This window comes from Pygocentrus nattereri, chromosome 10 (genome assembly GCF_015220715.1).
Source record: "Pygocentrus nattereri isolate fPygNat1 chromosome 10, fPygNat1.pri, whole genome shotgun sequence".
NCBI classification, from domain to species: Eukaryota; Metazoa; Chordata; class Actinopteri; order Characiformes; family Serrasalmidae; genus Pygocentrus; species Pygocentrus nattereri.
This window is the reverse complement of record NC_051220.1, coordinates 32044221-32070500: the sequence shown is the minus strand read 5'-3', so window position 1 is coordinate 32070500 and position 26280 is coordinate 32044221. Positions and strand designations below refer to the sequence as shown.

Sequence of the window (26280 nt, the reverse complement as noted above, 5' to 3'; positions counted from 1 at the left end):
GGACAAGGCTACTGGATGAGGAATATACACTAATATCTATATGTTTATACAATATATCTCCCTAGACTGGCACAATAATGCCAATTGAGTTGTCTCCTCACAGTGAAAGGATGGACAGAAAAAGGATTATTTTCACATTTGAAGCAACAGTGGAGCTTGATTTTGAGTACTGTTTGTGTACTTTGTCTTTCAATTATTCTTTCCAGGTGTGGAAACTGTTCTTTCCATTTATTTTCCACTGGTTTTCCTCTTCCTAATGTAAGTGCATTAACTTATCTCCTCAGAAATTCTCATTAAAAATAAATAAATAACTATTACTTAAAGGCCATTTTTTGACTAGAAACTCTAACATGAGTCTGCTCAATCAAGACTTGTTGTGTTAAAAGTGCTTTTAAATAAAATTTACTTACTTACAGGTAAAGTACATGAGTGTGCTTACCTTGGGCCAGCATGCTGAACTCCAGGAACAGGGCAATGTGGTAGAGCTCCATGGCTTCTTCTGTGCGTGAAGATAGAGCACCCTTGCCAGCTCCACTGCCTGTGAGCAGTGCCTGAGCCTCACTCAGACTGCCTACAGAAGGACTGCCATGGAGGACCAAGGAGAGGTCGACAGCATCCGTGTACATGCAGTGGAGGATCACGCGGGCGTACTTCTGTGGAATGATGGACTCGTCCAGTACGATCAGCGTGGGAGTCTGCAGTGTGCGCTCGGTGATCTCTTCACCTGTCCGAATGCGCCGCTGCAGCAGGTTCCGAAAGAAAGGAGACCGGGCTGAGAGGACAGCCTTGTGGGCCCTCAAGTCCTCCTCGGGCGATGGTGACTGCCCACCGCTTCCAGTGCTGCTGTTTACAGTGTTGCCTCCGGTGATACCCCCTCCACTAATACCACCCACTCCATCACAAGCTTCTGCAACTTCAGGATCAGAGCAAAAGCTAAGGACAGAGTCGTAATAGCACATGTTGTTAAACAGTGCCCTCATGTCGTCCTCCAGAGGGTTAGGCATGCCAAACTCCTCACTCAGCTGCCGAAGAACATCCATGTTCCTCAGCCGCGTTTCTGCCTCGCCCACTCCTCCAGTGCCTAGCTCACCTGTGTACAGGAAGTGTAAAAGAGCAGAGAACAGTGCAACATCCATGCCTGCTGTGCCCACGTCCAGCAGCACCTCTGTCCCTCCGTAGCCCGAAGCTGCTGCACCTGTGGATGACAGTAAAGTCTTGAAGAAAGGGCAGCGGGCAGCCAGGATGGCCCTGTGGGAAGGGAAACAGGTGTCCTGAAAGACCAGGTCCACGTCAGTGCAGTGCTTGTGCTGGAATAGGGCAGCCATGTCAGAGCGCAGAGCAGAAACCTCAGGTCTGGCCAGGCCAGCAGCCAGACTCAGCTCTTTAAGAGCAGCAGTGCCCTCATACTCTTCCACTAGAGCATTAACATCACGCACGTCCCAACCTGAGAGCAGCTCTCGCATCTGCCGTGCATGGTCTGCTGAGCGGCCAGCCCTGCGGCGCCTGATGAACCTGCGCTTCAGGGTGGCCAGGCCAGAGCTCTTCTTCTTCCGGTCATGTGGCCTCTCATGCACACTATGTTCCAGACTGTAGAGCTTTGGTTCCCAAGTGTAGCCCTGCTGCGAGTACAGTGACGTTCCTGAGAGGTGGAGACAAAGAGTTCAGTAAGGTTGACCAAGATTATCTGCATTTACAGAAAGCTGAAATCTTAGTATTTGTTTACTTAAGATAATCACTAAACCAAACAAGCAGATATGGATCATTCTAGCTGCACAAAAAAAAAAAAAAAAAAAAAAAAAAAAAAAAATGTTGAAATGTTTTTTATTTTGTAATCAGAACAATGGGCCTATAACAAATCTGCATACTCATGGATTTGCTCACAAACATAGACACTCAAATAGCAAAATAGTTTGTATGCCCATCCCTAGCCTATATTGGAAAAGCATGGTTAGTACTTCAAAGTCTTCCATATATCATGAGGTGGGCAATACTTACAGAAATGACCAAGATCTATGTGTCATGATATTTCAATACAAAGCAATAGTAGTGTCACATTTAAAAATATCCATTAGTTAATAATTCTCAACATTTCACATTTCACTGTGCTGCACTAAATTCAGTTAAACACAAATAACTATGCTGTCTTTATACATCATGCGGTTCAGCATCATCTGTGGTGTATCCACAACATAGTCAGAAGTGCATACTGTGCATCATGATAATAGAAATGATAAGGATAATGAGAAAATATGTTTCCCACCTTCATCACATATGCTTTTCTGAGCAAATCACAGGCATCACTAGTACTTAAAGAACACAACAAGGGCTAATTGGTTTTAGTTTGGTACAGTGTGTGAAACACTAAAAATCATTGTATTCATAATGTGCAATAGTATTTATTAGTACAACTGGTACTTTGTCTGTTCTAACTTACAAAATCTCAGAAAAACAAAATATTGGGATTTACATTACGTATCAAAGTCTTCAAGTATTGTGATCTTGTTTTCTATATTGCTTATCCCCAATTTAACTTATAGAACAAAACTACAAAGATTTTATATAGTTATATATCTTTCAGTGAAAAGAAAAAACACAATGGAAGATTCTACTGAAAAATGACTCAATTAGTTTTGAAAGATCATAGAGAGCTGGGAAATTACAGATGAGTGACAGCTTTGTAAATCGTCTCCAGCCAGCCATGTCTAGAAACACGTCAAGGAAGAATGATTCTTTTCCCCAAAATCAGCAGCCATTCAGACTGCAGAGACACAGTCTCCAGGACTGAACTGACCTGATAACTAGCTGCTCCCAAAAAAACCCAGCGTTCATGCAGGCTTCAGCAGCCCATTATCCCGCTCCTTCTCCCTAATGGTTCCGGTGACACCAAGTTAATCACAGTCTCCAGCCCCATTTCACTGGTAATTGAACTGCACTTTCCACAGGGGGGGATTAAAAATCATTATAGAAATGCCAGCGAATGTCACAGGCCAGGGTTAATCATCGATTAGTGCTATGGATTCTGCTGTCAAATATCTTGGTTAGGATGTTTCATCTGAGGATGGTATGAGGTAAGTAGGTCTCCAAGTTTGGAGAGGACATTTTTGAGATGAATGACATTTCTAAAAAGTGAGAGGTGCACTGATGCCAATTCCAATCAGATAAAGAAACTGTAATGATGACGTGGCAACAATCACTTATGTTAAATGCTCACTTATATTAAACGCTTATGTTAAAAACCTACTGTTAAATGCTCAAATGATGTTTGACATACAAACCTTGAATGGCATGATGAATGCTGAATAGTTGAATAAAGCCATAAAAATATTGAATTTGATCTATGCAACTTTCTTAAATGTACCAGCTCATTAATATGCCAGTTTGTGATAAAAAGCACATCCCATCCATGTCCAAGGGTTCTACATACATAACCAGGAAGAAAAAAAGAAAACACCCTCAGTGGTGGCAGATGTTTCTTGACCAGTCTGGCACTGAACCAAAACCATCTCCTTTTCTTTCAGATTTTGGCTTTTTTTCACTAATCAAAGCTGCCCTGCAATGTTACATGATGCACAGTTTAATCAGTGAGTGAAGTTATGCAACAGTTATGCGTAAACTGTTTACGGAAACAGTCTCTAAACTACGTAAAGAAATATACATTTTACAATAGACAAGCACTGATCAGTATCCATACAACAACAGATTAAAAATACTAGCACAAATACCAGTTTTTCCATTTAAGCACTTACCAATGAAGGTCTGCTGTGTCTGTGAATTTCCACCAAAGCGAGGGGAGCATGAGTGCGGGTAGCTGGAAGCATTGGCTCCCATCTTCTTCCTCCCTCTTCCTGGTCAAATCTTCACTTCCACCTGCAGGGCCGTCCTTGTCTCTTCGTCATTACGGCCCAGCAAGGAGCTCCCTTCCTCAGCTGCCTACTCTGTCCAATACTTCCTGTGTAGGACTCTGGGCACTGGAAGCCAAGGACCAAACAGCCATGCCTCCTACAGAAAGAGGGTGGAGAGAACTCAGAGTCACTGTTTTGAAATAATCATATTGCTGATAGGTTAGTAAGCTAAGGTAGGATGAGTGGAGGCCCAATCACTATGGTTACTGAATAACTACTTCACCCTGATGTCCATGTGGCTGTTCAAGAAGGAAGGTAATATGGTTCTGAATTAACAGTAGACATTTTAATCACCAGGAATCAATTGCTAACCGATTTCAATTGACATAACTGACTGACTTTGAATGTTTGGGTTTTTTAAAGTTAAGAACAATATTTGCAAACTATGTTTGGAAGGAAATTATGTCTACTAAATTGAACATATGTCTGAATATAACTTATTGACTAAGCTACATTTTACAATATATTGGAGTGCTTCATTGGTTCAGAGGTAAATTTCTGGTAATCTGCTTTAGCCCATGGAGGTAATGATGGCTTTTCTTGCACTGACTGACTTTGGACAAACTTCTGAAGACTTCACTAAAAACTATTTTGCTCATTCTGTGGAAATGAGTGTTTTGTGTGTCTGCAAACTGACTCCTTCCTGGAGTGAAACCACCTACTGAGGCAGGTAAAACCATGCTGAATCACATTGAGAGCCATGTGTGGGCTTTTGCAGTCCTAGATTGTTGGCATGACAGGGGAGAGCTATGAAATAGCAAACTTTCTATGCCAACTGGTCATGACTGAGATTTGATAACAGCTTGTAAATCTGAATAAAATAGCCCAAACCTCAACAAAAGGTGGTTTATTACAACCAGGCTTTTCATAGGACATTTCTCAAAAACAAATTTAAGAAGAAACTTAGGAAGGCAATGGTGAATAAGGCTCAATTACAGAAACTGTAGTGATGAAAACAAGTAATTGGATAAATGCAAAGACAAACAAACAAGTGATTAGAGAAATGTAGACACAATTTGATTCAAGTCATGCTCATGTTCATGGAAGTAAAGAAAAAAGACATTTATTTTAAAATTTGTTTGTGCGTGCTTTATTATGAATTCTGCCATTTTAGCACACCCCCACTCCAAGCTAACACATGCTTACTCTGTCACCTGTGTAGCCAATTACTCTGAGCTGCTGTTTACAGTGCATTAATTGTGCATCATTTGGATCACTTGTTAGATGACATGTTTATATTTTACAGCTTCATGCTTTAATTTCTGTTTTCAGCTCCTATATACCGTATTTATATGTAGCCTTATTTTTCCGACTATGCAAATTAAGCCTATATTTCCAGCAGGGATAGAACACTTCTATTATTTCATGATAAACACTATAAAACTGTTATACAGTTCTAGATGTATGAGCCTCTTGGTCTAGACTGAACTGTGTGTCTACATACAGTGTGTGCAGAATTATTAGGCAAGTTGTATTTGAGAGGATTCTGTTTATTATTGAACAACAACTATGTTCTCAATCAACCCGAAAGACTCATAAATATCAAAGCTTAATATTATTGGAAGTTGGAGTGGGTTTTTTTTTTAGATTTGGCTATCTTAGGAGGATATCTGTTTGTGCAGGTAACTATTACTGTACAGAATTATTAGGCAACTTAATAAAAACCAAATATATATCAAAAACAATCAAAAGCCTTCCATCCATAGATTCTGTCAGGTGCTTGATCTGTTTACAATCAACATTGCGTGCAGCAGCCACCACAGCCTCCCAGACACTGTTCAGAGAGGTGTACTGTTTTCCCTCCCTGTAGATCTCACATTTTATGAGGAACCACAGGTTCTCTATGGGGTTCAGTTCAGGTGAACAAGGGGGCCATGTCATTATTTTTTCTTCTTTTAGACCTTTACTGGCCAGCCACGCTGTGGAGTATTTGGATCCATGTGATGGAGCATTGTCCTGCATGAAAATCATGTTTTTCTTGAACGATACCGACTTCTTCCTGTACCATTGCTTGAAGAAGGTGTCTTTCAGAAACTGGCAGTAGGTCTGGGAGTTGAGCTTCACTCCATCCTCAACCCGAAAAGGTCCCACAAGTTCATCTTTGATGATACCAGCCTATACCAGTACCCCACCTCCACCTTGCTGGCGTCTGAGTCGGAGTGGAGCTCTCTGCCCTTTACTGATCCAGCCTCGGGCCCATCCATCTGGCCCATCAAGAGTCACTCTTAGAAAATCAGTCTTAGGATATTTCATGGCCCAGTCTTGACGTTTTATCTTATGTTTCTTGTTCAAAGGTGGTCGTTTTTCAGCCTTCCTTACCTTGGCCATGTCCCTGAGTATCGCGCACCTTGTGCTTTTTGATACTCCAGTAACGTTGCAGCTCTGAAATATGGCAAAACTGGTGGCAAATGGCATCTTGGCAGCTTCACGCTTGATTTTCCTCAATTCATGGGCAGTTATTTTGTGCCTTTTTTTTTTCAACACACTTCTTGCGACCCTGTTGGCTATTTGCCATGAAACGCTTGATTGTTCGGTAATCACGCTTCAAAAGTTTGGTAATTTCAAGACTGCTGCATCCCTCTGCAAGACATCTCACAATTTTTGACTTTTCAGAGTCCGTCAAATCTCTCTTCTGACCCATTTTGCCAAAGGAAAGGGTAATTAAGCACACCTCATATAGGGTGTTGATATCATTAGACCACACCGGCTCTCATTACGGAGATGCACATCACCTGATTTACTTAATTGGTAGTTGGCTTTCAAGCCTATACAGCTTGGAGTAGCACAACATGTATAAAAAGGATGATGTGATCAAAATACTCATTTGCCTAATAATTCTGCACACAGTGTATACAGTACTGTGCAAAAGCTATACACTCTTTCACTTTCAAGTCAGAACAGCAATTATTTAATTATTAATTTTTTCCATATTGCAGAAGAGATTTGCTATAACACCTGCTTGCACAAGGAAGGGGGAAAGTCAGAGGAAAATGAATGAAATGCCACAAGTTTTCAAAACTCAGAATTGGGACCCTTAACAACCATGCAGGACTTGGTAGACCACTAAAACTGTCACCACCAGATAAATGACACATTTATCTTTGACAGACAAGAGAAGTTCCACTTTTGTTTCAGATCTGAAAAAATCCACAGGTGTTTCTGTCCATCCTTCTACTGTGAGAAGAAAACTGAACGCTATGGGTCTGAAAGGCTGTATAGCTGTCAAGTAGCTGTTACTGAGAAAGACATTTGCAAATCAAATCAGTAAGCTACCAGTGTTCTCAGAACAATGGACTGTCTACACCCGAGACCCTGAATGTGTTTGGGATTACTCAGATGGTGAGGGGAAAAAGGATTACTCAGATAGTGAGGAAAAAAGGAACCTAAGACTGAACTTTGGAGGAGTATAAAAATACCTCTGCAGATTTCTTTGGAAAACTCAAACCAAATCTCCAAAAAAAGAATGGAAGCTGTAATAAACGCAAAGGGTGAAACAATGAAAATTGCTGTATATGTAGTTTTTGGAAGTTTCTGTCGAATTTCCTGTAAAATGTGTGTTCTGATTTTATGACACTGAAATTATTACAGTGGATGTAATAGTAAATTATAATGAGAAAAATTAGACCCTTCCAGTCTATACAGATAAGATAATGCCCAAACTTCAAATCAACAAAAACCTTCCAACGCTCTTGTTAACCAAACTCAAAGGTCTAAAACTAAAACACACCCAGCTCTGTGACACACTGTGAGGCAGGCGGTGTGTGTGGAGTGTTCTGGGAGGTCTGGTTTAGCTCAGGCTGATATTTATGTTAGTTCCTCCTTCTCATGCAATAAACACGTGTGTGTATGTGCGGGTGCAGTGATGGATCTGCTCAGTTGCACAGCCCCTCAAAGGCTTGGTGGAGAGAAACACAAGCTTTTACCCAGTGCTCAATCTCTGCTCTGCACTAATCCTCCACCTAAATCACTTCTGCTCTCAACTTAACACACACACACACCATGGCCTACATACTCCAACATATAAAAAAAATACACACACTCACACAGGATTTAAGAAAAATTTTCCTAAGAAATGATGCAATTTTACAGACTGAGGAGTGCTAATCTCTGACACTGCAGCGAGTACAGTTGCGTATATCAGGAAATTCCAAATGTCATCTTTGATTTTATTTTCTGGTACACTTCAGAATCATTTCTAAAAATACACTCAATTCACAAATGAGACTAGGGAATTGTTATTTTTCTGATACCATGCGACATAAGCCACGTGTTCACTGCCGCGCTAACAAATGACTCAAACCAAGCTTTCTTTAGTTCAATTTAATTTATTTAACTCAAATGTCTTAGCAATAAAAAGCTGGTTCTTCTCGGTGCAGTGATTTTGTTCATGGACCAAAATGGACCATTTGGTTCGTGGATGAAGAGTTTTTGTACGGTGTGAGTATATAAATCATTGACTGTACATGATTATTCAAACTATTCAAACATACAGTATGAGTTAACAAAGAACAAGATTTCTAAAATCCTACACTGTATGCTTGGATTTAGAGAACATACAACTACAGCTCAACCTGCCAAGCAAGAGACTTCAGACACAGCTAAAACTCAAGTGAGCTCCTTGAATGCATTAGCCTTGGATGTGATTCCTGCCCGTCACTGCTCTACAGAGACTCTCAAAGACAAAATAGGGGTTCAAACCAATGAAACGTACTTACAGCTGTATAGAAGCCATTTTCTGACGTAGAACAAAACCTGCTCTTCTTAACTACAGCTCTAGGATCAAAGGTAATTAATGTAACATAGCTAGCTAATTCACATCATTTAATATCAGCTAGATTTTAATAATTTAACTGTCAAGGTACACTGTACTCTTTTACTCAACTCAAACAACTACCATGTACTTCTAAGTACATTACTCAGTGTGGTACTGGAATCTGGAGGTGAGTGCTAAAAGAATGTATAGCCGTACTCTGAAAACATAGTATTGGCGCATCCCTGTAAAAATATGTTTAAAAGTTGCCTGAGAATTTACACTGGGCTAAAAATAAGCTAATAATCAATAGAATATTATTATAATTGATTCCAACATACCCACATCAATGCAGCTGAATCACGACCTTCAGAGTTAACAGTTTTATACCTCTAAACAAGAGTAATACTGTACTGTACTGTTATAAAGGTACACATCTATGTAGTGAACTCCAGAACAGAGGTGGCAAATAGGCAAAAATATAACAATACAGCGCAATATTTCAGCACATTTTGAGCAGCAGCTGAGTAAATTGGCAGTGCAGACTGATTTCACATTTTCTGTGAGGGACATTAGAGAAGCGATTTATAATCTTTGATGAGGCTTAGGATCAAGAGGGGGTGCAGCATTCAGGTTCCTCCGCTAGAGGTTTGATAACACAAACCTCTAGTGGAGGAAGAACATCCTGACATCCTGCTTCAAAAGCAGAACACAGCAAAACAACATAGAAAGAAAGGAAATTCCTCCCTAGCACACCAATGCCATCAGAAGTTGTTGAATGGACAACAAAAAATTACAGACGACAACGCCAAAGTATAAATAAAAAAAATATAATTAAATGCCTTGGATGACCAAACATTCTCTGCAATTGAGGACATCGGATTTTGTAGCACATACATAATGCAATACCTTTATTAAAACGTGCGAGAGCTTTTATTTGTCAGGTTTTACAGTTTGTTTTCTGCCCAGTGAATTGTGTACATGTAATTTTTATTCTACATTTCACATACTGTGCTAAACTAAAGGCAATTAAACAGGCCTAACTATGCTCTCTTTGTAGTTTTGCAGTTGGCACTGCTTTATGCACCAATATCCATGACATACACAAAGTATACTGTGACAAAGTGAAATAATATACCAGTATTGTAACAAGCTTTACAAACAGCAGCCAGGTCAGAGAGGAGGGCTCAGTGGGTATGGCGTGATGGCCGCCGACTCTGGATAATGTAAGAGTAATGAGAGTGGACAGAGCCAGGCCACAGTCTGAGCCTTGTCTAGGTGTGACCCCCATGGCCCCTTTACTCCCTGACAAGCCTCTCTGCAACCACATGCAACTACACCTTGAAAAATTCAATGTGTAAATGTGGCTAAACCACAAAGAAAGATAAGGCCAACAGGCAACTCAGTACACATATTCTTGGTGATAGATGAAATAACCAACCTTGTTTTCATCAGTGCAGTCAAATACCAAAACACGGGAAAGAAGACACATAACAGATACTGGCACACCAGTGAGCACAAAGCACACACATGATACACAGCTTAATCACATCATGCTGTTATTTTCACATTCCAAACATGCAAAATGTTGTCCTTATCAACACAGCAGGACACACAAGGATTTTGACTCATCACGCTGTGATTAATTCTGTATGAAGAAACACGAAAAAAAACATAAAGCTGAAAATAACAACAGTGGCTCAGATTACAACTTGTGAACTCAGTGGTGTAACTAGAGCAGTGATACATTAACCACAGCTACTCAACAGTCACAGGAAAAAATGGGCTTCATTAACTTGCGAGAATACAGTGTTACTGACTTGCGTTTAGCCTTCTGTCATTTAATTACTACCCTGAGGCTAGTCAGTCAAAGTAAAACATATGCCTGAGCTTACATACGGAAACTCCAATTACGTCACAGCTTTCACCAGGTGTTGGAAATCATAACTTTTCATAAAACATTTGATTATAAAACGTTTCACTGACTACACAGAAACCAATACCTCTGATAACCTTGGAGATTACAGTGAAAGTTTGTTGAAAAGTCCCCTTAGCTGAAATGACTTACTCAATCAGCCAAGACATGTTTGGTCTGAAGTGTGTTTCTTTAGTTTTTAGCTACAAGGCTGATGTAGCCAACAGTGGAATAATGAAAGATTATGCACACGATTTTGCAAGACAATCTTCCTACATTTGCCTCAAACTGTGTTGAATTTTTAAGTAATCTCACAAATTACAAACACCACCACCAGCATTCTGGAACCCTGAATCAAAACTAACTTGAATTGTGAGGCACATAGGGATGTCTGCTTTAACAGGCAACAATACATCATACACAGTCTCAAAATCATCAACAGAATACTGTTCATAGTCTATAACCACTGATCGCTGACGTGAGGGAGAATTATCACGAGTTAGCTCAAACTTAAAATCAGCATGTGGTGTATGGACTGCTGTAAAGAGGAACTCAGAAGGCAGGGATGAGTTAGAAGAGCTTCTCTCATTCCCTTCCTGTGACCTCTGCTGGCAGTCAGTCAGGGCTGCTGAGACGAGCCAGGCCACCGAGCTGTCAGCCAAGAACCTTAAGCAGCTACGCAAGTGCCTGAGTGTGCATACAAACAGCTGGCCCCAGACTAGTTCATGGGCAGTGCCTATGCTTGGCCTGCATGTCAGATGTGGACCACCGAATAGGGCTTTGCACTGTGACCTCTGGTCCAAGGACTGAGAGACTGACACCCCATCTGCTGACAAAAGACAGGAATTCACACCCAGAGCACCACAATACACAAAACAGTGGCACAAAGGGGAGTGAAAACGAAGCACTGCAGTGTGATGCACAGGTCTGCACTGATCTTTCTCAAGAACTGATTCCGAGTAGGGATGTGCATTCTGAGTAATTCTGATATTAGTATTTGTAAACGTTTGAGGGGAATTCCAGCCATTTTTAAAGATTTCCGTGTACAGATGCCAAGATGTGATCAAAGAGTCACTTGAAGTGAAATGGACCATTGTAGAGATGCTTACCAACTCTGAATTCTTTATGGTGCTGATAGGAATCAGGACTTGTGTCTACAGCACACTTTCAAAAAATGACCAGTGTTCTTTGAATTGTTATATGTAATATTTACTAACATACTAAACACTAATGATAATAATAATAATAATACTAACAATAATTATAATAAAAACAACAAAATAGTGGCAAAAAAATGCACTTTGTTCTGGAAACTATTTTACCTTACATGTACCTCCCTGCCATCAACAGCCTTTAAAAAGCCAATTTCAAGGCACAAAAATAAATCTAAGGCATCTTGCAGGGTAGGTAACCTGTGAGCTTTTAAAGGCATTAAACAAACGGTTCCTGGTCCCCCCTGTGAACAATTCTGACTGATTTCTCTAGACTGGAGCATTTCTTATTAAACCACTCAAATGACTATTTAACATCTTACCCACTTAATTATGCAGAGATTTGGAAATATCAGTGGAATTTGGCTTTAATTACCAGACATTTTGTAAATCGCAAGGGGGGGAAGCCCAAAAAACATAGACTGTGTCAAAATTAAAGGGCCCATGACACAAAAAACTAACTTTGCTTGTTTTTTTTTTAATTAAGGAATTTGAAGCAGTAGGTAAACACTGTTAAAAGTTTAAATGTACCGTTCACTATTCAGTCCATATATTAAGTTCCATGGAAACTAAACTGCAAAAACATGTTTTGAATGTATTGTTCCTATAATGTCATGAGAACCAACCCATTTACATATATCTGCTTAGTCAGCCCAAGACAGCTTAACCCTGCCTTTTCTTACTGAAACTCTAAGGAGTGTCATACCTCAGAGTGCTTTTTGAATGAGGCACAATATAGGGAAGACAATCACAAACAGGCTGTTCAAGAGTGGCTGAAAATTGCCATATTAAAATGCCTCATTTTGATAAATAAAACCACACAAAACGGAAACTCACAGTGGTACGTGGCCAATGACGACATGAAGCCATGCAAACATTATCATGGTGACCATGGTGCCGTTGAAAATAGGATGTTATCCAAGGATAGTTATGGTGGAAAAAGTTAGGAGGAGATCTATACTCTTATTTTGTGTTGCATTATATTGGGTTCATCTGGAATTCAACAACGAGACGTTTGGCGTCCGTGGCTCGTGACAGAACATTCCTCTCATTGCTGTGGTCTATGGAATGCTGCCACTTATGGGCCACATCATGGCTTTGTTGAAATGATGTGTGGATGGATGGGTAGGTAGGTAGGTAGGCAGAACTTTACTGATCACAAAAGGGAAACTGCAGCATTTCAGTAGCAGGACAGAAATAGAAATAAATCTAGACATAAGTTTAAGTACAAGATAAATAAAATAAAAGTATATCTGTTTGCTTATTTACATGGCATACGAGTCAGATTTGTTGTATTTACAGGACAGCAAGCACTGAGTGGTATGAGGTAAACTAAAAGCACATTACAGACATAACTAACTTGGAGTTGCATCAATATTACAGTGTACAGTGTATAGTGAAAGTGTCATTACAGTAGTGGCTATGATATGATACGATATATTAAACAGTGTGTAATGGAACATTCGGTTTGCCGTTGCATCAGCATCACTTTTAGGTGATTGCGCTGGTGTAAGCAGGTAAAAAAAAATTAGCAGCATGCAGAGAATTACATTTGAAAACAAGTTTCATTGTTGTTGTTGCTGCTGTTATTATTTACAAATAATAAAAGGATAATCTGTATGCTTTCGTATTGGATGAGGAACAGAGGCTGCCTCTTTAGATGGGCCAGTGGGTTGATGCTAGGGAAAACTGGGGCCCATCATCTCTTACGAGTCTAACATCAGCCAGAGTCGCTAGGCTAGTTAGCCATAAAGAGTCGGCCATGCTATCCTTGTCTTCTCAGTCACATACTTAACTGTCCTTGTCAATGAACAACTGTTAAGGCACACATGTTGCGTAACAGTAAATGTTATAATAAGAAGCATAAATTATTCATAAATATGAGCAAAACTATCAACATGCAGTTCTGTTAAACTGTTTCCCTGAATTGTTGGTCTTTATGTTTGCTTCATTATCCAATGATGAACTGTGACGAATACCCAAGTAGTGATTTCTGTATTCGAATACTGGCACCACAAATTTTTAGCCAAGTACTCGACTACCTGTGCACACCCCTAACAGTAATCAACTGTAATAATCTTCAGTAAAGTATGAGCTACATTTTTGGCCAAAATAATATTCACCAATAAAAATGAAAAAACTTGGCATATTGTTTTTATTGTCTATATCCCACAACTGCATAAACAGTTCCTCACTGAATAACTCCTTGCATAACTGAATATTTCCAGGGTAACACCAAATTGTTTCTTGATATATCATAATTAAAATGAGTTCAGATGTTAAGATGTCAGAGGTTTACACATCTAATTATTTACCTAAAACAAAAGAATTGCCCTGTGTTATTATGTTATGTTTTCAATTTTCCTTTATAAACACAATTTAATTGACCAGCATTTCAGTGAGCGCTTATATAAATAAGCAAAATAATTATGGCACCACACAAAGCACTACTCATCCAACTACTCGATGGAAAGCACAGAAACATATACACCATCCATTGTTGCTTATGTCAGTATTTTCTTTTCTTTTTAGCTGGGACATTGCTGACTCAACAGGTTTAAATGTTTCTGCGCCACATACTTTCTAATAGGTAACAGTCAACCATACATTTCCCTGAGGTCAAAGCAACATACAGCAACGTCAACAATTCTTTTCAGATATAACCACTGAACAATGGCAGCCTACGTATCCTGCAATTATGTTTAGCCCACACAGCGGCAGACAGTGGAAGCTACAGGAACCAGACCCTGCTAAAGCTAATAGAGAAAGAGCAGTGAAACATTATTCCTATTCAAAGGCATACCTTGTGCAGTAAATAATCAGTAAACCACAAATAAATTACAAGCTTAAACAAGGAAACAAATAATTATATGCACTGCCACACAAAACACAACCAGAATTCATTGCTAAAATAAATAATATCAAAAAGTCTGCAAAAATATCGGCAAGATACTCAGTCAGACTGTTTGCGTAGTTAATGAATACCCAGTGTTAGTCTATGTCTAATTTGCATGAGATTTTCTACAGGAAGTTTCCTGATTTAGTGTTGGCCTACAATAACTGCCCACAATCTGATCCAAAATAGATAAACGTATCGCGTGTGTGATCAGCAAATGGAACGAAGTTCACATGCTTATAATTCTAAGTGTTCTCAGTGGTGCAAGGCACACGAGATAAACAATGCACATGTCTCCAGGGAACACGCATGGCACAAGGAGTGCCTGCATATTAACTACTACTCTATTCTGTTAATGGCTGAGTAGTAACCCTCAAATAGAGTACTGTAACTTATAAAATCATGCAAGTGGAAAGTGAGAGAGAGAAGTAGACAAAAAGGCAGAATTTCAATCCTGCATATCTGTTATAACTGGTGTTGAGATACATTTCCTATTGTATATTTAGTATCAATGTCCAGTATGAGTTTATTAAATGGGAAAATGCATAACTCAATACAGTGATCTCAGTTCAATGCATTTTTCAATACAGCAATGAGGGCCTAATGAAAGTGTGCCTTATGTTAATATGCTGTTGTGGCATGCGCCCGCCCCCCGGCCCCGACAATGATAGCTGAGAGAGCAGGAATCAGCATCGTCCTCCTCCTCCCACCGTCACTCCGGCACATCGGGGGAGCTCGGTCTTTGTGCTCCACCCAGTCCACACTCGTGGCTCTCTCCCCAGTGTCCTCGCCGAGGTGTGTTCGGGCCCCGCCTTTCTGCCGGCTCGCTCGGCCGTCATCGTCGGGGCCTGGTGGGCGGATGCATGCCACAGCTGTTTTATCCATTTTCAGTTTAAGAGAGCATACAACATTGTAAAAATATAAAATTTGGGCTCCTGAGTGCTGCAACCGTCTAAGCGTTGGCCCCATCATCAGGAGATCGCGAGTTCAATCCCTGGTGATGCTACAGCCATCCGTAGCCAGGAGTCCAAGAGAGCACAATTGGCCTCGCTCTCTCTGGGTGGGTAGGATGGCTCTCCCTTCTCCTCCAATCACTCAACATGATGCTAGTCAGTGCAGGCGTCTGTTAGCTGCCATAACAGATCTGGCGGTTGGTGCTTTCCTCCATGCATGTTCGGCTGTCCTGTGATGTGGAAAAGCAGTGGTGGCAGGTTTCACATGTCTTGGAGGAAGCCTGGGCTAGCCTTCACCCTCCTTGCATTGATAGTATCGTGTGACTGGGGGAGTTCTAACTAGCGGGTGGAACTGTTGTCACTACTGTAACCAGCATGCTTTAAACAAATATATAATATACCAGGATCCTTGTGGTGTCAACCAGACTGCTTGCTAGCATAGCTAGCTAATCTGTAGGCTAATAAATACAACCAAGTTGGCATCAATTTACATTTAATTTATACAGAAAACAGCGATTCCATCTTTATTCCAATTCAAAACAGCCCACCCCAAAGTCCATCCCAAAGCATTTGCAGTTTTTCCAAAAGTCTGTTCCACCTCCAAAATACATCATCAAAATGAGATTTTGCTACTCTTTTGGGGGGGGGGGGGGCACTCTAGAAACTACTGCAGCAATGCTGTAGAATACAAACAAACATGTTTACAGCAATTGTAGTGTTGGGTACACTTTTCATTTTGGCTGGAGTGTCTCTTTAAAATCTGAGAAAACCACTTGATAACACAACTTTGATACCAACTGATTCTTAGTTCCATGCATGCATAAACTGATAAACATGGTAAATAAGCAGATGCAGAATATTCCTATATTCAAATAATAGTCTGACTGGACTTTTCAGCTACAATCCACCTACACATGGCAGAATATAGTCTCTCCTGGGACACAGAAGCACTAAAAGTAAACTAGAAACTGAACATGCCAAACATGTGACATTACATTACAATTATGTAGGCTGCAATTGATACAACCTTCTGCAAGCTCCGAAATCCAAGTAAAAAGCACCCTTAATAAAACCTGATACAGAATGTAGATATAGAACATTTCAATAACAAAAAAATCATTTCAATAAAAAAGCCCACGAAACAGGCTAATCTGAGAAAGAATGCTTACTCAAATTACTGATCTACAGAGGATGTTTACTCTGACCGCAAAGAGATCAGTGACAGTAAAAGTGTGTGTGTGCTTTATTCAAGGTCATGCGTAGCCTCCAAATTTCCTCCAAAAAGGCAACCCAGTGAGCAGAGTCAGAAGGAGAAAGGGACAGAAGGGACTCAAGTCCCCCCCAGAATAAGTGTGTCGGGCGTGTTTAAGGGTGTGAGGGGTATACAAGCTCCTTCCTCTCAATGGGGCTAGTAGTGCAAAGGCTTCTAAATGAAGACAAGAGCCACCGCTATGGATTACACACGTTTGGCTGACTCCTCTGAGGTTTTAAGGCGGCACCACATTTTGGACAGTCATTTCCATTTTTGCACAGATGACCCCTACACCGGCCACCAGTGGGATTACCTCACATTCCATGATGTGGAACAAAAACATAGTTAAGAGAGATACTATCATCCGCACAATGAGTGATCAGACTTCAGGCAGGGTCTTAAGTTAAGGCACACAAACAAAGCAAAAGCAGCTGGGTATGGCATTCCCAGCGCTCTGGGGACCAAGAAAAGCCAGTGTTACTTGCGGCAATGCCGCCTTCTTCTTTATCCCATTTCATTTCAGATCATCTTAAAGAGCAAATGCGGGGAGGGCAGCGTACGGCGCCACATAACAACAGGTCCCAGCATCCACACACAATGACTGGTTACCTGTTTGTGCAAACAGGATGCACCACGCAATCGTAAGGCTTTCACTAGAACAGAGTACTGGGACGCTACTGTCAAGAGAGTGAACAGCTCAGGATTATTAAAGGCTAAATGTACAAAAAGAGATAAACCAATATATTGCAAACATACAATGGCGACATAATGCGCGCTGGAGAAGGATTAGCAAACCCACAGCATGCAGGAGCTGGTAAGAACGGAACAGTGCACAGGATTGCTTTGTTAGCACGAGCACCGTGTTTCTACACCAGGATCGCTGCCGAACGCCCGCCAAGCCTGCGTTTCGTTTCATTCTTGCTCTTGTTCTTTCTGTCCAGCCGGTCAGCCAGAATGTCGAGAAGGCGCATGGACCTCCTCGGGCGGACAGGTTCATGAACAAATGACCAAAAACACACCTATCATGACGAGACCGAAGTTGGCTTCCTATTCGCCAGCTTCTTGTTCGAATTGTCCCGTTCCACCTTAAATATTGCAGCAGTTACATTCTGGAACCCGAAGCTAGCTGATGTTGCTGCTGCCCCACTTAAGGTGGAACGGGAAAATTCGAACAAGATGCTGGTGAACAAGAAGCTGACTTTAGCTTCGTCCTGTCATGAGGGAAGCATGGCGCTGAAACGCTGTTTTATCAATTGATCGTTCAATCTGAAAGCAATCAAACTAAACGAGCTCGGGCTGAAAGTTCACTACCTGGAGAAAGCAGCAGAACCGTGGCTTACCTTTCTTTCTAACCCGGAGTCCTGTTTGTTCCTTCCTGCTGCAGCCTCCCTCCCTGCTTGCTTGCTTGCCTGCCTGCCTGCCTGTGTGTGTGTGAAGTTTAGGGATTTCCTTTCAAGAAACACAAAGCCACCTAACATTTACAGTTCGAGTCTCCTTGTCGAGCGCGATGTCGACCACAGTATCTCACGGACACTCACATCGCGACTTTTTTGCACTTGTTAGCCGCTCCGAGGCAAAGACATTTCTGTGGAAGTTGCATGTTTGCGCTGGTCTCTCTCTCTCTCTCTCTTTCTCCCTCCCTCTCTCGGTGTTGTGGCCTGTGGTGAATGACGTTAGTAGATCTGTTTCAGGACCGACTCACTCCACCGAGCTCAGATGGGATTTAGGCTTTAATGTGTCCTCTGGCGCCAACCAGCGGTCATTGGAAGAACAGCACACTCACTTCACGCCTCATTGACAAAATTGAGGAAACACACACACACCAGACTTCCGTTTTATATATATTTTAAATCAATTCTATTTGCACAACGCCGAATTTACCTCCAGTAAACCTAACTTTAGACTGTTCATCATAGATCTAAAGTTTCTATTTGACTCCCTGCCTCATTTTCTTTATAACAAAAAGCGACACGTACTTTTGATATTGATTGATATATTTTTCCTTTATCCCGTACTGCTTTTGTATTATGTAGTGGTTTTGAGAACTATAAATAAAACATAATAAATCTGCATGTCATCTCTAAAGCCATATCCAACATTTTTCTTGAATTTGATCTGCCCCCCCCACTAAGTCCACGCATAGTATTTGTGTGATTTTATGTAATTTATTTATACCTGACCATTTTACGACGTATTTTTTATCCATTAGAAATAAACAGGCTGTCTTTGTCACTGTATACATAAGACGCATATACGTAAGTGACCTTAACGTAAGTGTTCTGACTTGTTTTGTTGCTCATTTACGGAGCCCTGCTGGTGACACCCTCTATAAATAAAAAGAATGCGTGGCCACGACTTAGTAAGGCGTGGGAATGAGATAATTAAGTCATGGCCACAACTTAGTAAAGCGTGGGAACGAGATCCTAATGCGTGGCCATGACTTAGTAAGCCATGATCTTGTTCCCACATCTTACTAAATCATGGCCACGACTTAATCATCTCCTTCCCACACCTTACTAAATCGTGGCCACACATTATGATCTTGTTCCCATGTGTTAATAAGGTGTGGCCACACATTATTTTTTATTTATACAGGATGTCACCAGCGGGTCTCATATTACATGACATCATGTATAAACAAAAAATGCAAGGCCATGCCTTATTAATGCATGGGAACGAGATTCTAATGTGTGGCCATGACTTAGTAAGCTGTCATCTCATTCCTACTCCTTACTAAGTCATGGTCACGACTTAGTCATCTCATTCCCATGCCTTACTAAGTCGTGGCTACACATTCTTTTTATTTATGGAGGACGTCACCAGTGGGGCTCTGTATTTTGGCCCTTTAATGTAAAGAGATTTTATCCCAAGTAATTTTGGATGGTTTCTGTTGGTTCATTCATCATGAAATATTCACACAATACAAAGGAAATGTTGTTCAAATGATCAAAAAATGGTTTTGATATGACATTGACAATATAAGTGTATTCCCTTACATATGTTTACATATAATATATAACTGAACAAATTATAGACTACGGATTCAATATGGTTACAAACTACATATGCGCATGCACACACACATACACACACAAAATAATCTGAATTTAGTTGCAATACTACAGTCACTCACACGGAGGCGACTGTAGGCTGCAGTATTAGTCTTTTCAAATGGGGAGCATTTGAAGTGGCAGCCCAAGACATTGTGAAAAACTTACCATTATTTACTTGATTGTTTGTTTAATCATTCTTTAATTCTCTGTTTTGCTTTGTATTTGCCACATTTTATAATGCACAACCTACAAAGTAAAAGAAGAAAATCATTTTTCATGCCCTTAGCATCTCAAAGTGCTTTACAGTGATAAAGTAACATAAAAATACAAGCAGAAACACACAAAGGAAAATAGTAACAAAAAGGCAATAAATGTAAGTAAAATTGATTTGATATAAAATAAATATTTGATAAAATAAAATAGAAGAACACTTAAAAGGTAAATTTTATGGGCTGAATGTGGGCCAGAGGTTTGTGCTGGGTTGATTTTCAGATGAAGTGGAGATCACTTCATCGGCAGAGATATGAATATTATTTTAATGTTTCCAGATCACATTTCCTAGAGGTGCGGAACACCTAGGGAAACATGTATATACAATGACTTTCAATAGAAATAAGAAACTGTCTGAATGATTTAACCTATTCCAAAATTGTTCCCGAGAGGCCTACCCAGTTTTTAAGTTGATGGATCTGGATCTTGTGATCAACTGTATTGAGTGCTGCATGATCTTGTAAAACCAGACCAAATGGTTTATGTGAAGATGTGAAACATTTCTCTAAGATACTATTTTGCAATGAGTCTAGAATACTAATAAATTAGAACATAAACAAAAAAAATCAATGTAGAGTCCTCGGTTTAGTCAGAGACCGTGGTGAAAACTGCTCTATAATGTCTAACTGTGTGCAGAATTATTAGATTTGTGTTTGCAGTATCCAGGCAGTGTGTATACTCTTTAAAAGAGGACATCTGCTGTGGTGACTCCTCTGACCTCTGGCTTCCTCTTGAGGGACACCAAACACAGCTGTTTGTCGCTACTTGCTGGATCATTTTGTGGTGGTTTTCCATGCTCTGACTAAACCTAGTGTTTGATTAAATTACACTACCAGTTAGATTTCTCAGCTGAAAAGATGAAAATTATTTCTAGCCAAGAATTAAGTTTTTAAGTTATTGTGTTTCTCATTTTTTAAGTTTTTCTCCCTAAAATGAAAAGTACACCATTAGTAAAGAGTGAACATTTCTATATATAAAGCTATGCTTTTTAAACATACAATAATTCAAATAAATTTACATTAGATTTTCATTCTTAAATTCCCAGACTTATTACATTCTAAGGCTCACAAGGCAAATCTTTTTTTTCTGTCTTTCTTTTTTTTTAAATACAGGAGTGAGGAATAGAACCCTGTACTCCTTGGCAGGTCTTGGGCATTTAAGGGGTTAAACCACATTTTATTTTCTTTAGAAACATGAACATTTGGGCCACATTGTGAGATTCCTGTTATGTCACTTCCCATGTTAAAAAAACAAAGTGAAAGACAGAATGTGAGAAAATCTAATTGTAGCTATTCTCTTGAGACTGTGAGTACAGTGGATAGTTTTGGATCATTACCATGGCCTAGGGGTCCTCCCTGTTGGTAGGATAAATTCTCAGTCATAACAGGACATACCATTTCAACTCATCTTTATGGTGCAGAGAATACTTTACTTGGATCCTACTGGATTAGAAATCATTGACAGAATTTAATTGAAAAATGCTTTTTGGCCTGAGAGGACACGTCAGGGGCCTGGTGCAAGTGAAGCTGGCCCGACAAGATCACAGATCGAATTTACACTGGAAACCAGCTAAGGATAAGATTGGACCAGGGGTAAGCATTCATATTTAGTGATGTGATTACAGTAGCGTAATGCGCAGTAGACACTTCTCGTTTCGTGAAGTTTAGGAAATCAGTATTTTCTTCAAGATTTAACACTTCTAATTATACACTGAAAAAAAGTGATGCATTCAATGTAACAAATGTGCAGCTTCATCATCTCCTCAAAATTTAAATATATTACATCAATACAATGTTGTCCTTCAGTTTGCTTACCTTTTGCAGCAATTGTGCTGATGTATTTTTTTTTCATGTTGAAATCATGTATACATTTGAGCCAAGTGAATTTAACGCATTATTTTTTTCAATGTTGTAATCTGCAATGCTTCCTGAAGTCACCAATGAACTCTCTAATTTTCCCCACATCTAGGGCTGTTGTTGTTGTTGGTGTCACCCAATAGTTTGTAGATTTGGAAAGGGACAGTATCTAGGAGAAAATGTTCCCAAGCACTTTATAACTCAAAATGTGAGGAAGCAGCACTTCCACAAAGCTAGCCATTTGGCTGTAGCATGTTTCTACTCACAGTGGTAAAATATCTGTGAAAGTAAGTAAATTAATTTGCTAAAGAAGAGAAGCCAAAAGTTTTATTTGTAGCTGATAAACTTTAAAACTCATTCTCACATAAATGGGAACAACACATTTTAAAAAAATTCTACAAAGTTCACTTGCTGAAATGTAATCAAAGGCATTCAGAGTGGGTTGATATGAAATGATTCATGCAGAAAAACTGAAAGGAACCAGGGGTCTGCAATGCAAAGAATACACTGCAAAGGTCAAAACAGCCATTTTAGTAGCTATCCAAAAGGACATGTGAGTAAACTCACCTGAGTTTTTTTTATGTGGATAGCAATAAAATAGAAAATTTGAAGAAGTAAGGTTTTTGGGCACTATTTTTCCTTACAACACCCTGCAAGTACCTCTCCACCATGCATAGATTTAAAAGGAAAAACATTTTAGGCCAAAAACGATCTTACACTTGGACACCTGGTTCCTGTCACCACCACTGTGAACAATTCTGATAAGGCAAGTGCCTCTAGAACAGCGAATTTCATATTGAACCACTGTAAATGACTTTATAAATATCTTAATGACTTTATTATGCAAATTTTGAAAATTTGATGGAATTCTCCTTTCAGCACAAGAGCTTTATTTAGTTCAGTATTCACTGATAAAATGATATCTTGACAAGTTAAATCTTCCTAAATCTAGTCAATATATCCAATATTTCTCATTTCGAGATTGTTGGAAGAGTATTACAAGATTATTCAACCTATTTCTAGACATTTTTACTGCCAGTATTGAATTAATACCAGCTGTGTTAAATTAACACCTGGACCAGCTTTACAATAATGAACTGCATACAGTTCTCTTCAATAATGTTTAAAGTGTTTAATTTCTTTCATATCTCCATTATTTCTCCACAGCAAACAGTGTTCGCCATGTCTGTCTTTGCATTTGCTCTTCTGGTCCCAGCGGGTTGGATCATGCATCATATCCCAGTTTATCGGCAAAGACCACCTCCACAAGTCTGACCTCACAGTCAATCTGCATCTGATCAGTTCTGCAACTGTACTGCTCACTGAAATGAACAAATCTAAATGTGTTGGTAATGTGCTGTTTTGCAATCCTCTTTTCCAAAAAGAATGTGAATGTAATGTAATGAATGATTAGTTAAAATGAAATTCCAGATTTTTCAAAAAATTCCTCCAGATTTCAGTCATTGAGATTCAGAATGGATTTATGTGAAATGGTTCATTGTGAAACTTAAAACTTAAAACTCCATGGAGTAATAAGCAATTTAACTGGTTTAATCCAACTTAAATTAATGCTTTGACTGAAACAATGCAAAGCAAAATATATAAGTTAAACGAACACAAGCACTATTTTACATCAGTTCAAACCTTAAAAACACTTCAAATCACTTTTTCCATGTTCCACTTTGTAATGTGTAACATTCATGCTGTTCATCAAAATAAATGACATAACCTGAAGTCCAAATGCTGTGGCACAGTTTACTAACCTATGCAAATCTCTTTTCTTTAAAGAACCAATTTTGTGGAAAATCACACTTTCTTTACTTTTTAAATAAGAGTTTGATGCAGTATATAAAGATTGTTAGAGTTTCAAAACATATTATTCACTCCTCAGTCCATACAGTCCACATATGGGGACTAAACTGCAACAATGCACTTTCAATTCATCGTTTTTGTGACGACTAATTATTGAGGTTCAGGTTTTTCAGCCACACCCATTGCTAACAGGTGGATCAAATTAAGCACATAGCCTTGCAGTCTCAATAGGCAAACACTGGCAGTAAAATGGGTGGTAATGATGAGCTCAGAAACTTGGCACTGTTGTAGGATGTCACCTCTGCCACAAGTCGGTTTGTGAATTTTCTGTCCTGCTAGATCTATTATATACTATCTATTATTGAGAAATGGAAGCATCTAACATAGCCACAGCTTTGTCACAAGGCAGTAGACCACACAAACTCTCAGAGTGGGCTGGCAAGTGCTGAAGCAACATAAGCAAAAGAAGTGCGCAATAAGTGCCTCACTAAACGGGTTTGCTTGGCCAAGCAGCTATACTCATTTACGGCATTTGGCTGACGCTCTTATCCAGAGCGACTTACAATTGGATCATTTTACACAGGGAGGCCAAGGTGGTGTTGGGAGTCTTGCCCAAGGACTCTTATTGGTATAGTGTAGGGTGTTTACCCAGGTGGGGATTGAACCCCAGTCTACAGTGTAGAAGGCAGAGGTGTTAACCACTACACTAACCAACTCATACTCAAGCCAAAGGGGAGGGGGTAAGGGGGCTGGTATAAAGCATGCTGCCATTGGACCCTGGAGCACTGAAAACACATTCTCTGGAGTGACAAATCACACCTCTCCACCTGGCAGTCTGATGGATGAGTCTGGGTTTGGTGAAGAACATTACCTGCCTGACTGCATTGTGCCAAGTGTAAAGTTTGGTGGAGGAGGGATAATGCTATGGGTTTTTTTTTCAGGGGTTGGCCTAGACCCCTTAGTTCCAGTGAAAGGAATTTAATGCTTCAGCATATCAAGACATTTTGGACAATTGTATGCTTCTATATGGTTACAGCTTGGGGAAGGCCCTTTTTTGTTCCAGCAGGACTGAGCCCCAGTGCACAAAGCAAGCTCCATAACGACATGGCTGGGTGAGTTTGGTGTGGAAGAACTGCACTCACACAGCCCTGACCTCAACCCCATCAAACATCTTTGGGATGAACTAGAATGGAGATCGCAAACCAAGCCCACTTGTCCATCATTGTCTGATCTCACAAATGGATGAAATGGATTCTGGATGAATGGGCAAAAATTCCCACAGACACACTCCAAAATCTTGTAGAAAGCCTGATCCCGGAAGACTGGACACTGTTATAGCTGTAATTCCCAGTGGATGGAGTGTGAGGTGGTTTGTGTGGACAAGGCACGAAAAGATGTTAGAAAACGGCTGATGTGGGCCAACTCAATATTAATGCCTATGGATTTAGAATGGGATGTCACAGGGCTCTTGTGGGTGTAATGTGTAGGTGTCCTAATACTTTTGTCCAAACAGTGAATGTGTAGGAAGTGTAGGTTCTCTTATTACAATATATATCAGTCTTAAAGGCACAGTAACCAAAACAACCTGCTGATTTAAAGGCATAAAGAGGGGTTAGGAAATGAACATGCGCATTTTGACTGCTCAGTGACACAAGCAGCAATCGTGTATTCGTTTTCCTCACTGGGTTATCTGCTCTGTTTTCATGTTAGCAATCAGTAATACTGACCAAAATGCTTCTGAGGTCCACTGTGAGAATTGTCATTTTGATTTCAAAAGCTCTTAGTTATACTATATATAACCATATCAATTCACATGTCTAATATAGGACAAAACTAAATGGCTACACGTCACATTTGGACTTGTTTTCTTAATTTGCATTCAGCAGTTCAGCCTTAGAGCGTAAGAAGTACCTGAAAAGCTGTGGAGAGTCAGCATCGTTTTACTCTGAAACGGTGAAATGCTCTCTTAAAAACCAACTGTTGCACATTGAGCTCCTGCAGCGGACACTACACGATAAAAGAAACAATCAGAGCTTCCGTTCGTTATCAGGGAAAGCCTGAAGGCAGGCTCGTGTATTTCCGCTCCTAATAACATTCTGGTCGTCAGAAATTAATATCATGAATGGCAACTATTCGACACGGAACAGTCCATTTGCTGTAAAGGTAAGCAGGGGAGATTAGCCTACATTTGTTTGGGGATTTTTCCCGAAGAAGGTTTGTGAGATTAATATTTTAGGCTCGTTTGGAAAGGAGGCGGCGGGCTGCAGTGGAATATGGACGGTATGGATATGATTTGTGTGGACAAGGCACGAAAAGATGAGAGAAAACGGCTGATGTGGCGGCAGTGGTACAACCTGAACTCGAGCTGGTGGAGGTGGAGGGGGCGGGGGGGCAGGAGGGGGCTGTTCAC

At 40.1% G+C, this 26280-nt stretch overlaps 1 protein-coding gene and 1 long non-coding RNA gene across 5 annotated transcripts in view; one reads left to right on the top strand and one right to left on the bottom strand.

Moving 5' to 3' along the window:
* The window catches only part of LOC108423515 (BTB/POZ domain-containing protein 7-like), a 42232-nt gene extending 23533 nt beyond the window's left edge, over positions 1-18699 (bottom strand). The window contains exons 1-3 of one of the 4 annotated variants that reach the window (XM_037541882.1): positions 18220-18699; positions 3747-3999; positions 440-1639 (exon numbers count right to left, since the gene is read on the bottom strand). In XM_037541882.1, the coding sequence (XP_037397779.1) occupies positions 440-1639; positions 3747-3828 (1282 nt within the window). In that variant the 5' untranslated portion in view covers positions 3829-3999; positions 18220-18699. Of the gene's footprint in view, positions 1-439; positions 1640-3746; positions 4000-15384; positions 15406-18219 lie in introns of those variants that run through there. The other 3 variants (XM_017690872.2, XM_017690871.2, XM_037541881.1) reach the window with 3 other exon arrangements.
* A 2851-nt stretch (positions 18700-21550) lies between these two features.
* LOC108423433 lies at positions 21551-23792 on the top strand. Its single transcript, XR_001857558.2, has 2 exons — positions 21551-21794; positions 23226-23792. It is a non-coding gene; the product is annotated as an uncharacterized LOC108423433 (long non-coding RNA).
* Positions 23793-26280: the final 2488 nt, after the last annotated feature.